This window comes from Triticum dicoccoides, chromosome 3A, assembly GCF_002162155.2.
Source record: "Triticum dicoccoides isolate Atlit2015 ecotype Zavitan chromosome 3A, WEW_v2.0, whole genome shotgun sequence".
Classification (NCBI taxonomy): Eukaryota; Viridiplantae; Streptophyta; class Magnoliopsida; order Poales; family Poaceae; genus Triticum; species Triticum dicoccoides.
This window is the reverse complement of record NC_041384.1, coordinates 2,194,640-2,208,818: the sequence shown is the minus strand read 5'-3', so window position 1 is coordinate 2,208,818 and position 14,179 is coordinate 2,194,640. Positions and strand designations below refer to the sequence as shown.

The following is a 14,179-nucleotide window of genomic DNA, read 5'->3' as shown; positions in this document are numbered from 1 at the left end:
GCCCCACCACCGGCGCCGGCCCTCGGAGTTGAGCCTGCCGAAGGGCACGACGCCGTTGGTGGCCTCGAGCTGCTCGGCGTGACGGCGGCGGAAGTAGGGCTCCCAGAGAGGGCTGTCGGGGACGTACCGTGGCCCCTCCCTCGCCGCCCGCGGTAGGGACGCGTGGATACGTGCGATCTCCGCACGCCGCGCCGCCCCGGTGGGTGGTGGTGGCACCGGCACGCCGCTGGCGCTGATCCTCCAAGCCCCGGGCACCCACATGTCCGGCGGGACCGGGTACTCGGCCTCGAAAAGGAGGCGAGCCTCGCCCTCGTGAAGATGGCGGCGTCCGAAGCCATTTGCCGCCGCGCCGTTGCCTGGAAAGCGCTCGGCCATTCTTCTGAATTGGAGACACCGAGAGGAGGAAGGAGGATAAATGGGCGCGTCGGCGGTGGAGTATCTATGCGTGCCTCCGGCGCGCTGGTGGTCGGCTTATATAGGTGGAGGCGCCGCGTGGTAGGCTTGGCCGGCGCATTACGCGTGGCTTGATGGCGTGGCGGCCGAGGGGACGCGCGTCGCCCGGCCTTCACTGCGCCGTCCGTGAGGCATCAATGGAGGCTGACCGGCGCGGCAGCGCGCAGCTTTGGCATTGATTCGCCGCGGGAAACGAGGCGATGAGGACGACGAAGCGACGAGAAGAGAGTCGAGTCGCTGACGCGACTGGCCCGCGGCTCTTCGCGCCCAAAACGATTCGCCTGGCGTCCCCGAGCGACCCCTAGCGCGCCGGGTTCGGGTTGGGTCCGCCGACGCCAATTTCGGCCCGAGACGGCGAAAACTGGGCCCTTGGGGGCGCGACTGGGCCGATTTTTTGGCGCCGGCGGCCAAAAAATCGCCTGGGGGGCCTTCTTAAGGGCGCGGCTGGAGATGCTCTTAACGGTGGTCTGACTCATGCACACAGTGGGACTTGTCTCCTGTGTGTGTCTTGGACATGATAGTGTGGCCCGATGGTCCATCTACAACGTTATTATTTTCCTAATTCATGCCGATGTTGAAAACATACATCATTTTCCCCTAGCTAGTCCCTATAAAATTATATACGTAATAGTGCAGGTTTTGTGCAATTAATATTATAATTTTTTTTGATCCTTTTACTTACTGCAGGCATTTTGTTATTTCAGGCATTTTGTATATATGGCACACCAGACTATTTTTGCAAAAGTATCAAACGGATGCGGTCCATTTCTGATCTGACAATCCTCTTTCATTCGCGTTTGTTTCCTTCCCGAGCGAATAGCCAGGAGCGAGTGGGTCGTGATGGTAACTGATGTGAAACCCGTCAGTATGGGGTTTAAGCGCTCAGTAGTTAATTGTATAGTCTTTTTTTAGGGGAGTTGATTGTATAGTCGTTACCTTTGATCCAACCTTAATTTCTGTTATAGTGGGAATATAGTTATGTGGCCCCGGTTGGCTTTTCAAAAGAATACTCAATAACTAATGGAGTAGCCATGATGTGGCCAATGAATGTCCATGTGGGTATATGTGCTCCCTGGTAGCTTCCCGTAGACCGGAGGGGGCACCCACTGCCAATAATTAGCGGTCTCCCAGATTTAGCAAGTGATCTGCTTCCATTCATGGCCACCACTCCACTATAAAACTCAGTCTCCACCGGCCGCCACTAAGAGCTCACACCTCCTCGTATCACCATCTTCTCCAATTAGTGCATGGAGGCTCAAGATCCCTCTTCAGGAGCAGCCGCTCCCCTGGACCTGTCTCTCACGCTGGCCCCCATGTCTCCTTGGGCTGCTCATCCTTCTGGCGGTGGCAGTCGCCGCCGCGGTCGCAGGGGCACGGCATCGAGGCTCTTCTCTTGCCTATTCTGCGAGAGGAAGTTCTTCAAGTCGCAGGCGCTAGGAGGCCACCAGAATGCACACAGGAAGGAGAGGGTTGTCGGCAGCTGGAACGCGCACCTCTACCTCCCTGACCATCATGGTGACGCCGCGCTGACCACTGCAACGGCGCGCCTTAATGACGAAGACCACAAGCTGCAGGAGCTTGATCTTAACCTCAAGCTTTGATTAGCTCTAGCTCGTGTGTACGCGACAGTATAGTACTACGTGCACTGCTAGTTTCGTGTAATGAAATAATTTCCTCTATGCATGCACGCCTTGTCCCCCATGTATGAAATCTCAAGGATTTTCTCATTCTTAGTTTCGAAAATCAATGACTTTCTTCGTCTTGGTGCTGCATGCATGGACGACTGCACTGTATATTGATTTTCAGTTTTGCAAAATATAACTAGTTTTTCAGTTTATTTAGAAGTAATATTCAATTTAGCCATATATGAATATTAATTGTGAGCATGTGCAGAGAGTTTCTTCGGAATTGTTATATTCCAGGGATCTGTGACGGGAAAAAACATAGCTCATCTCTACGCCTTCTTTCTCTGAATCACATTTGATGTGCCATATGAACATAAATTTGTTTAGCTATTTGAGCATTCATTGTCCATATTGCTTTGTATATTGATGTGCTCGAGTAGGTCAACAAGTTAATCATTTGCGGTATCCTCTGTTGCATCTCTCTCTGGCGGTTCAACTGCCTGAGTTGAAACACAACCAAAGGCGGCTGCCCAAATGAGCCAGCTCTGATGGAAACAGTCTCTGGCACTTTGTTGTGGGAAAACATCATGAGACAGTAGTATCTCTAGCGGGCCGGCAAAATCATCCTCTAGAGATATGCTCTTTCTCGGCCAGTCCCCCGATCGTCTCTCATATATCAATTTTCAGTGACCCTTCACATCTAACAAGTGGTAAAAACTACACATAAAGGGTATTGAATCACTAGAGATGGCATGTAATGTACTAGTGTATCCTACCTGCCTTTGCTCAAAAAAGACTGGCACCGCTGCACCCTACTGTATATGTTATAAAACATCCAATAGAGTATTATACTGCTGCTTTGTGCCATCTCACCTTGTTTCACTCTTTTGACACGTTTCACTTTCTCATTTTCAAATATGTCACAAATATTCATATTTATTTTACAGAAGTTTACATGATTAAGTTTCGAACCAATACCCATGCGCATAGTTTGTTTTGTAAATTATTAAAACGTATGGAGTGGATTCCCATATAGCTAGGTTCCCGGAAGCCGCTCTACCATTTTAGATGTGTTACCTTTGGGAGCAAATTGGTTCAAGTCTGAGAGCAAACAAACACATATGGTTCCTCTTTTTTCTGGTCAACAATAAAGCAACAACCAGTACAATACATGGAAATAAATCCCATCGAAGCAAGGTTAATAGTATATCCAATAGACGACTGTATGAGCTACTGCGTAATCTACAAACCTAATAAACTACTCATACAATAGTTAGTCATACTTGTATGCTACGACATTACTATGTGGCTCATTTTTACCTCTCACAAAGGGTGTTGGAACTCGTGCGGAAACCGCTCTGTAAATCTACTACCTGCTTCTTTGTTTTTTTTCATCAACTAGACAAAAAAATTGATCTGACATATTTTATAGTGCACCTACATCACTCTATTATACTTCATGTGCTAACCTTTTGCGTGCTCAAATGAGTAGTCTTCCAAGAGGCCAAGAGCACTGTACGGCCTATGTATACTATTGAAATGAGTGGAAAAATGAACTGTTTGTCCTGGTTTGCCTTTGGAGCTTCATCGATATGTGGAGGCATCTACTTTTGGTGATGTTTAGATTTTCTTATTATGTGCCGACATGCATGTATGGCTGTTGCACTCGCACGTACCACTATTGGTATATCCTGTCCTAAATATCCTTCATTACCATATAATTACTGTGCTGGCCGCTCAAAACAATTTGTTGCATCTCTGGCCTCTCGAGGAGTGGCGTCAATTATATTTGCGTATCAGAGAGGGTGTGTGCGAAGGATATTGACATGACAGTTTATAGTCATGCCGTCAGTGACATCTTTTTTTTAGGAAACAGTAGGACTCTGCTGCGTATTTTTTTATCAATTTTCTCAGTGACATCTCATGTAGCCATCTTAGGTACTTCCTCCATCCCAAAATAAATATCACAACTTTGTATTAAATTTAATACAAAATTGTATTAATGTTAAGACACTTATTTTTTTATGGAGAGGGCACAAAATGTAATATATACAAATACTGATGGATAATATGTGAGAGATAGTTCAGATAGTTAGCTTGCTACAAGCATGCACTAGGTTTTGGCTTGACTCGTTCGGGTGGAGGGCTGTCCGCTGTCGCTGGCGACAAAATTGTTAGTAGGAGCATTTGGAGGATGGCTTGGGACGACGATGGTATGACGAAAGCGGGGAGTTGGATAGGGGCAAGGTGGTGCCGCAGCGGCACCGACTGTGGGTGGCTGCCGCCGGCAGTTCAGCTATGGTCGAGCTCCGAGGTTTGTGCAGGAAGAAAACATGCGGGAGTACGAAGACGAAGCCACACCAGTTGGATTTCAATCAAATTGCTTGTGCTAGATCGATTGAAGCCTAATAATTTTCAGGCAGCGGAACGTTAGGTGGTAAAATAAATTCTTCTAATTGTGCCGATGAACTATTTGAATGCACTACTATACGTGCCCTCCAGGAGCACAGTCGTCGATGGGCATTTGACTGTTTGCACTAGTACGCGTCATGAAGACCGGACACACACACAACAGATACACCTCTAAGCCAATAAAGAATGTATTCTCTCAGTCCCAAAAATAAGTGTTGTGGTTGCAGGAGCCTCCAAATACTCTGGTTAGCTTGATGGCAAGCGATTGTACAACTATTTTTACATAAATAAAGCTCTTTTCTATGGAAAAATAAGTGTCGTGGTTTTAGTTTAAAGTTTAGCTAAAATCACTACACTTAGTAAGTACCTATGTGGAAGTGAAGTGTATCTTGTAGATTCCTACTCCCTCCGTTCCTAAATACTTGTCTTTCTATGCATTTCAACAAGTGACTACATACGAAGCAAAATAAGTGAATCTATACTCTAAAATATGTCTATATACATCCGTATGTAGTAGTCATTTGAAATGTCTACAAAGACAAATATTTAGGAACGGAGGGAGTACATAGGTACACGACTGACTGGTCCGCGGAGGGAAACATGCTACGGGTAGCATCATGGAGCATTCATCAAAACCCTTAGGCCTTGTTTGGATTACCACATTTCATCTAAAACTCAGAACCATATAAGAATATAAAAAGTGTCACATTCATCTAAGATACAGGCCATTCACGTGCACAATATGTTATATGTTCGTTTCTATTTTAGTATTCCTAACGACATTGATGGAAAGTTTTACAATGTATGGTTCTAACAAATATCCTCATAAAGATCTGTAGAGTAGGAGTATATTTTTTAACTGTAGCTAACCATAAATTCTATAGGTTTTTTTATGGAGCACCTTGATTCATTCTAAAGTTTTTTTTACAATATTGTTTAATTGTGTTCTCATCCTCACTTGGTTCCATTGCTAGTTTATTTTTTTTATTTAGTAGGTCGCTCATTCATTAATTTTCGTCATGGACATGCATGCTTTAATTGTTCATGTTCACATAATAATGGTGTTTGTAACATGTGTGCATGAAACATGACATTTTTATCTTCAAGTGAAAAATGTTTAGGTTCGGTATTTGATAAGTTCATATAATCATGTTTTGTTTAAAACTGATGTTATTTAAGAGTAGCGTATCAATTTTTGTGATATTACATCATTTGTTTCTCCTTAGCACTATTTCACACCCAAATTGTAATTATCTTTAACAGTTACTATATTAAATTCTGGAGTTGGTGGATTTTCTGCGATCTGTCAATCTAGCAAATTTGATGGAAAATGACAGCACTTGACATGGAACAGGTAATTAGGAAATGCAAGAACGATTTGCCTTTCTTTAGCCCTAGTTACATAGTGGTGTCTATGCATGATATGAAATGCTCTACTTAAGATACCATCTACCCAAACCAATGCACATGCCCCGAGACACTTTATACTTGGTGTTAGGCTGGTCATAGTGGGAAGTAACTTAGATTTTTTTTCATTGCTTAAAATAGATAACGAACCGATGGCTCGATGATTGGCGTTGGCAGGGGTTTGATCTCTAGGATCAGCACGGGTGTCTCTTCGGGGGTAGTTTCTCCAGTTTTCTGGTATCTCACACGTCTACGCACCTAATGGGATCAGCGCATGCATGAGTCGGACCACCCCTAACACAACCACCGGACCCGTACGTGTATGAGCTAGTCATGCTTAGAGCATGTATTTTCCCTAAGCCTCCAAATAGCCAACAAACACCAGATATACCGGGGGCAATCACACATTCACACTTCGACAACTAACATGGAGAAGTGCCAGCATTAGCAGGTCTCTCCTGGACAAACAACAGATACTTAGACACTTGTCCAGAGCAAAATGCAAGATTCTTTCTCCATGAAAGGAAGACAGTCACTTGCTAGATCTGGGTGCCGCACTACTGCGAGCAACACTAACGTCCAATTGGCGGGGGCCTCCGCCGGCTATGGCCAACCACGCAGGAACACCCACAGAGGAACATGGAGGCAGATCTATCATGGTTACAGAGGTAGTAACAGTTTGGCAGTGATATATTCATATATCGATGTGGATCAACATGCGTTAGTGAGCTACTCTTTTTTGCAAAGCCAGTCGGGGGCTCGGGGCAAAATTCAGCAAAGTAAAATGGACAACATGCGAGTAGTGCACGCAAATTAACAATGATCAACAGAAGTTGCCTCCACAGATACTTGAGTGCACACACCCACGCTCAAGCTAGATGATCTAAGGAGGAAAAAGACGCACGTATATGTGCGTTGACTTGACACTACAGAACCCTAGCTAGCTTGCTAGAGCTTGAGGCTAAGATCAAGCTGCTGCTGCTGCTGCTCGTGGTCGTCGACAAGCCTGCTAGTAGGCGTACGTACGGGCTGCGAGGTCGGCGGCAGCATGGATGTCGCGACGGCCGGCTGGTTGGCTACCCCTGCCGCGGGAAGGTAGAGGTGGGCGTTCCAGCTGCCGGCGGCCCTCTCCTTCTTGTGCGCGTTCTGGTGGCCCCCCAACGCCTGCGACTTGAGGAAGGTCTTCTCGCAGAAGAGGCACGAGAAGAGCCTCCCACCACCATGGCCATGGTAATTGCCACCGGTGCCGGTAGAAGAAGGAAGAACAACATGTGCTGCAGCCCAACAAGAGGAGGAAGGTGGTGGTGGTGGTGGTGGTGGTGGTGACACAGGGGCCAGTGTTAGAGACAGGTCCAGAGAAGCAGCGCCTGCCGCCGCCACCGCAGGCGAAGCTGCTTCCAGAGGAGATGAATGGCCGTCCGGCCGGACGACCATACCTCCACCTACACCTTCCATGGAAGTGGTGTGGAGCTATGCAGTGGGTTTTGAGTGGCGATGTTTGTTATAGCTGCCATGAAAGGAAGCCTACAACTTCCTAAATGTGGGAGTCGCATTAATTACTACAAGCAGCACAGTGGGCCCCAACGGCTGTAGCGTGCTAACAACGAAGGACCTTGGACTTGGAGGTCCAGCATGTCTACAGTGGTTAAAGTAGTTTTGGTAGTAGTGATCCTTGTCGACCATCAGTTCTCATCATGCGTTACTCATAGGGCTATGGAGTGGACCCAAAAACAAAATCTAGTGGGGGTAGATCTTGCCAAAATAGATCTAGGCAAGCAAAAAAACAACTATCTTGGATTGGGTGTACCAAGCAAGGTTAAATTCCTTGGTCCATTGGAGTTGAAGTTTTAGATTTACTTGGATTTATTTCAAAAGACGATGTTCAATTTCACAATTTATTTGATGTGATTTGTTAGTTCTTAAAAGGGCATTTTTAAGGGCTTGTGCTACTTAACGTATGGCATCTGTCCATTTTTCACCAAAACAAAACTCTTTGCTGATTAGTTCGACTCCATGCACACATTTGTATTAGCTTGTACACGTAGTGTAGACTGAAGAACGAACCTTAGCATCAAACCAAGACACGAAGTACGTGGACGATGCCATGGGCATGAAAGGCATGCTCCCACTTGCTAAATCGGGGAGGTTGGCATTATTGTGATGTGCCGCCGGCTGGCCGTACATATATCAGAGCTACCTCGATCGTGGCTACTACATGCACAAGTGCAGATCATTGCCGTCAAAGGGAAAAAGATCTGGAGATCTTTAACAGTTCGCTGGCTAGTAGAGCAATAGTGCTTCACGTCGACGACCATGCATCATCATGTAATTGTCCTAGTGACTAGTCTTGTGATAGGTTTTGATGAGAAGAAAAAACTACCCCCTTCAATCCATTCACTAACCCCTTTTAATGCTTATCCACGAATCTGGCCCCCCTATATATGCCAAATCGTTTGACTGCACTCATACACGCAATGTGTCCAAAATGTTTGGTTACATCAAGTGTGTAGGTGTAGTCAAACGGTTTGGTGCAGGTATAAGACGAGTTATCATCCGAGTGTGTGAGTGTAATCAAACCGTTTGGAGTGACTCACACACATATTGTAGTCAAATGATTCGGCTATTTGGTTACATTACCTATATGAGTGTGGCCAAACGGTTTGGCAAATATATCGAGGCCCGGTTCGTTAATAAATTTAAGTTTTTGAAAGGGTCATTTAGTACAAACAATGTGAGCAAACAGCCAAACTCTTGTGCAGTACGTGCGATGCGTGCACGTACGGTTTCACGTAAATCAGCCGCTACCTTGTCTAGAGGTCGCCAAGACACACCGCACTTCAGCCACAGTATCTGCCAGCTTTTTTTGGCCCAGGTGCCTGTCAGGTCTCCATCACGGGCGCAAGACTGTCCGATAGTCCATCCACTATACCTCAAGAGGACACGTACTATCTCTGTCCTGGTTTATTTATCCCTTTGTATTTTATGCTAGAATTTGATAGATTTAACAAACAAAATGTTAATGCATCTCACCAAAAATTTATATCGTTGGGTTCATATTTGAACATAGTTTCTAATTATATTACTTTTGCTACGTATACTTATATTTTATTAGATAAAATCATGGTCAAAATATGATCCTAAATACGAGGAGGACTAATAAATCAGGACGGAGGTAGCACGTTGTGCGATCAAATAATTCGTCTGAACTATTAGCAAAACTAATTAAGAATGATGTGGCATAAAGCGCCAATATAAATAGGGGCCACGCCTTCTCAGAGATGCAAATCAGCTTTTCAAGGGACCAACAAAGTGATTAAGTTTTAATGAAGGCTAGTTGGACGAAATATAATAATACTAGTAGTGTTACGTCCGATTGCAGAGAACCGCATATGCATGTCGGCACATAATAAGAAAACCTAAACATCACCTAAAGTTGATGCGTCTCACACACAAAAGAGTACTCCTGGTACTACTCCTATATGCCTCCACACTCCTATATGCCAGTCAATTCCTTACGAGGAAGCCCTAAAGACCATGCCCTGGCCAGACACACTTCAAGTTTCCACGCAGTTCAACAGTACATTCGACTGTGCAGTGCTCTTGGCCTCTTGCAAGACAGTGCTAATTTATTAGCACATGATGGGGTTTGGTTTGGTGTTAGCTTCATCTTATTTCTAGTTAGTTTAACTCCAGTCACAATATATTCCACTCGTTGTTGCTCTATTGTTGATCCGAAAACAGGGACCACATGGATGTGTTTGCTACAAGACATGAAGAAATTTGCTCGGAGAGGTACCACACACCTAAATGACCGAACAGATTTAGGGAACCTCGGTACACGGGAATCCACTTCCGAAATAAAATTAGCAAAAATATAGTTATAAGTTTTCATAAGTTACAGAAACAAACACATGCTCATTTCTGACATGTTTGAGCTGAATATATACGGTTTCCTTGGTTAAGGTGAGTACACCTGAACCCATGATCACTCCTGTATTTTGCTCTAAAAGGACATCAAACTGCTAGCCTCATCCAGATGCCTAAGTCAAACATGTAAAAAAAAGAGTTTAACAAGGTGAAATCGCATAAAGTAGCAGGATGATGCTCTATTGATTGTTTGACCACCCATTAGACGTGACGGGTCACTGAAGTATATGAGAGATGAGTTGGGAAATCGCCTGAGAAGGGCATACCTCTAGAGGATTATTTCGCTAGCCCGCCCAGGTTTTGATTGTCTCTCGCGGGGTTTTACACGAACTGCCAAACACTGTATCCAGCGGAGGAAGCTCCTTTTGGCAGTTGCCTTTGGTCGTGTCTCACATCAGATAGTTGAACGGCCGGAGTCATGTGCAACATGCCATCAGGTGAAAGCTTCATTTGTTAACATATCATCAATATACAGACCAACATAGAGAACTCAAATAGCTAAACATCTTCATGTCCGTGTGGCACATAAAGGGGTCAGAACAAGAAGGCGTAGAGACGAGCAGTGTTTTTCCCACAAGAGGTCTTTGGAATATAACAATTCAGAGGAAGATCTCTAATACTCAAAATTAATATGCATGTACAACAAAATATAGTATTACATCTGAACAAATTGAATAACTAGTAATATTTCACGAATTGAAAATTAATATACAAGCATGACATTGGATATGTTCCGTTTCAGAAAGAAATCGTATTTCTCATCCTTATCGATCTCTGGCATGGCACCATGCAGCAGAAAGACGAACAAAGTCATTTGCTTTTCGAAACCAAGAGTGAGAAACCCTTGAGATATACATGGGGGACAAGTCATGCTCATACTAGAGTATATAGAGGAAATTAACTCATTGCAGGAAACTAGCAGTGTACAAACCGTATAGCAATTGCCAATGGAGCTAGCTAGCCCCGTACGTGCTCTACAGCATACACATGAGCTAGAGCTAATTAAAGCTTGAGGCTAAGATCAAGCTTTTGGTGCTTGCCGTCGTCATCGTCATCATCAAGGTACGCCGTTGCGGTGGCCGGTGCCGGGGCACGAGGGTGGTCAGGGAGATAGAGGTGGGCGTTCCAGGTGCCGACAACCCTCTCCTTACGGTGGGCGTTCTGGTGGCCCCCTAGCGCCTGCGACTTGAGGAATTTCCTCTCGCGGAAGAGGCAAGAAAAGAGTCTCGATCTCCCGCTCCCACCACCGCGGCGGCGGCAGTGGTCAGAAGGAAGAACAGCCTTAGGAGACACGGGGGCCAGCGTGAGAGACAGGTCTAGAGGAGCTGTTGCAGCTGCAGGGGGAGCGTGTGCATCCATGGACTTCTCGGAAAAGATGGTGGCCATGAAAGGAAGCTGGTGGCCATGAAAGGACGGCGGCCGGTGGCGACGGAGTTTTATAGGGAGCTGGTGGCCATGAAAGGAAGCAGACCACTTGCTAAATCTGGGAGCCCAATAATTATTGGCAGTGGGTGCCCCCTCCGGTCTATGGGAAGCTACCAAGGAGCACATATACCTACAAGGACATCCATTGGCTACATCATGGCTACAAGATGTAATTTACACTCCATATGTTATTGAGTATTTTTCTTGGAAAAGCCAACCGGGGCAACCTAACTATATTCCCACTATAACAGAAATTAAGGTTGGATCGAAGGTAACGACGACTATAAAACTAATCACTGGGCGCTTACTAACGGGTTTCACACTCATCAACGGTTAAATATCGGCGTCCATTAGCGGTGATACAGCAGGAAAAATGGGCATATTCCTAGCCCCGGCTCATACCCGTCACCCCATGACCCTATTGCCACCGCTTGGAGGAGTTCCAGGACATCACCCACTAGTCGTCATCTAGATCCTTTCAAACTGCTACAAAGGAAACCTGTATTGAACACTCCACCTGGAAAATTCTTGCGTATTGAACTTCCTTACTCACCATGCGCCTCTCTGGTGAACTTTTTGACGTCCTCCAGCTCGCCTTCGCAGCAGTCAATTGTGTTCGGTCTAGCTGCAGGTCCCCGAACAGCTTTTTATTCTATTCTCTCAAGGCTTGCACAATACCACACATATATATATGCTATCAGATCCTTAACTCGGTTGTCCCGCCCAAATTAAGGCTCGGGGGCTACTGGGTTAGGATTTGTGTTCCGTTTTCAAACCAATCACGTACCTGCATATTGGCCGACAGCAGATTTGCAGCTCCCTCAAGACTAGTTCGTGCCGCTCTGAGGTATGCGTCGACCGAATTCGAATCATTAATATCATGATCGGAAAATGTGGCGTGGCGCAGGGATTCTTTCCGCCGCCGGTGATTCATTGCGCTTTCAACTTCGAAATTGGTAAGCGAAACATCCCCAGAATCTGCTGGGGACTGGTCTGCGGTGGAGGATTCCGGATTGACCCCGGTCCGTGTAGCAGACCTCTGTTTGGGGATTATCCCCAGGCACCTCCTTGATATCTTCGGCTGGCGGTGGGGGAACGTTTCTTCTACAGGATGCAACAAGATTATAAGTACGCACGGCGGACATATTGACAAATAAACCTGTAGCTCACCTCTTGGTCGGGGGTGTAATCAGTGTAGCTCCCATAGCTGCCTTGTGCTTAGAAGCTCCGCTGCTAATTGGTATCGACATGGTAGACATCGCTCTCACCGGTTTTCGACGCGTGGTACGAAGACCCTTGGGTGTAGAAGTCAGCATACTCGGATTGGCGCAAGACAAAAGCCCTTTTTGGGAAGAGGCCTTCTTGCTACTTCAAGTGGAAGAAGGGAGGGTCCCAAGGTGATCGGCTGTAAGAGCTACCTTGGAGCCATCAAGACTCTCCTGGTAAGAGACCCCATCCTCAAAATCGATTGGCATCTCTAGATCGTCATGGAATCCTTGGTCCTCGTCACGAGAATGATTCTCCGGTTGTGGCGATAGGCAGCTGATGCCTTTGACCACGCGCCTCCTGTTCTGTTAAAAAATGTAGAAGATATGATCAGCTGGATTCGGACGTAACGTTCGAACTATTAAAGTAAAAATTGAACTTACCCATTCAATGGGATTATAGCTCACGTAGCCGTCCCTATTCCTCAGACGAGCGAATTCTTCTTCTTCTCCTTTGAAGAGGTTGGCTAACAGGGCAACCATTGCTGCCCGATTATCGGGCTCCTGCCGTTTGTAACGGGTAGCGTCATCACATTGTACCTCGGCGCTCTCTTCTTGAGAAGGGCTTTTTGGCCGCCAATTGAACCGCTTCTTTCTTATACTACAAGGTTCCGGTCTATTGCAACAAAATTTATTGCTACAACTATCTTTTATTGCAATAGAACACAATATTACCATAAATTATCAGGTTGTGGTAATAGGATGCACGTACTGCCACAACTGAGCCTGGTCGTGATAAATACTCATTTTGTTGAAATAGAGGCCCCATATTGCAACAAAATACATCGTCGTTGCGAAATGGTAGCGATATTGCAACAAACAAATTACGTTGCACGAGACAGTGGTATTGTTGTAGTAAAGAGAAGGTATTTCAACAGAATATCTATTGTGGTAATATCCGGAAAGATATTGCGACATCTGCGAGATGTTGTGTTAGTTACAAATATTGTTGCAAAAAATTGGCTACCTATTGCAACAAAATATGTATTGGTCGCAATAGCATATATTTTTTAAAACTTAAATGTGAATGATTCTTTATATAGGATGAACAATTTTTAAATATACATTGAATTTTTTGTTCTATACACAGAACAATTTTTAAAAACATATTGAACATTTTTGCGATATAGCTGAACAATTTTTCTAAATATTCATTGAATATTTTGAAGTATATGCCGAACAATTTCTTAATATACGATGAACAAGTTTCAAATACAAGGTGAACATTTTCTTAATAAACGATGACATTTTCTAATACACGATGAATATTTTTATAATGCATAGTGAACATTTTCATAATATCAGGTGAATATTTTTCTAATATACGATGGATATATTTTTAATACACGGGGGACTTTTTATATAGTACTCCCTCCGCTTCTTTTTAATCTGTATATAAAATTTGGTCTAAGTCAAGCTATGCAAAGTTTGACCAAATTTATATCAAAAGATATCAACATCTACAATACCAAAGTTATATGCTATGAAAATTAACATCATGACACATCTAGTAATATTGATTTCATATTGTGAATGTTGATATTTTGTCCTATAAAGTTAGTCAAAGTTAATGAAGTTTGACTTTGACCAAACCTTATATGCAGACTAAAAAGAAACGGGGGGAGTACAAAAAGGAAAACAGAGAAAAGATAAATAGAGAAAAGA

The 14,179-nt window shown here is 44.7% G+C and overlaps 3 protein-coding genes across 3 annotated transcripts; 1 reads left to right on the top strand and 2 right to left on the bottom strand.

The window, feature by feature from the left end:
* Window positions 1-1,700: 1,700 nt before the first annotated feature.
* Window positions 1,701-2,054, top strand: LOC119270850 (zinc finger protein 2-like). The gene has a single exon (XM_037552900.1). It carries the CDS (start codon window positions 1,701-1,703, stop codon window positions 2,052-2,054), a length of 354 nt encoding a protein of 117 aa, XP_037408797.1.
* Window positions 2,055-6,845: 4,791 nt separating this feature from the next.
* On the bottom strand, window positions 6,846-7,352 carry LOC119270849 (zinc finger protein 628-like). The gene has a single exon (XM_037552899.1). The coding sequence runs from the start codon at window positions 7,350-7,352 to the stop codon at window positions 6,846-6,848; it is 507 nt and encodes a 168-aa protein (XP_037408796.1).
* A 3,474-nt stretch (window positions 7,353-10,826) lies between these two features.
* On the bottom strand, window positions 10,827-11,183 carry LOC119270848 (zinc finger protein 2-like). Its single transcript, XM_037552898.1, has one exon. It carries the CDS (start codon window positions 11,181-11,183, stop codon window positions 10,827-10,829), a length of 357 nt encoding a protein of 118 aa, XP_037408795.1.
* Window positions 11,184-14,179: the final 2,996 nt, after the last annotated feature.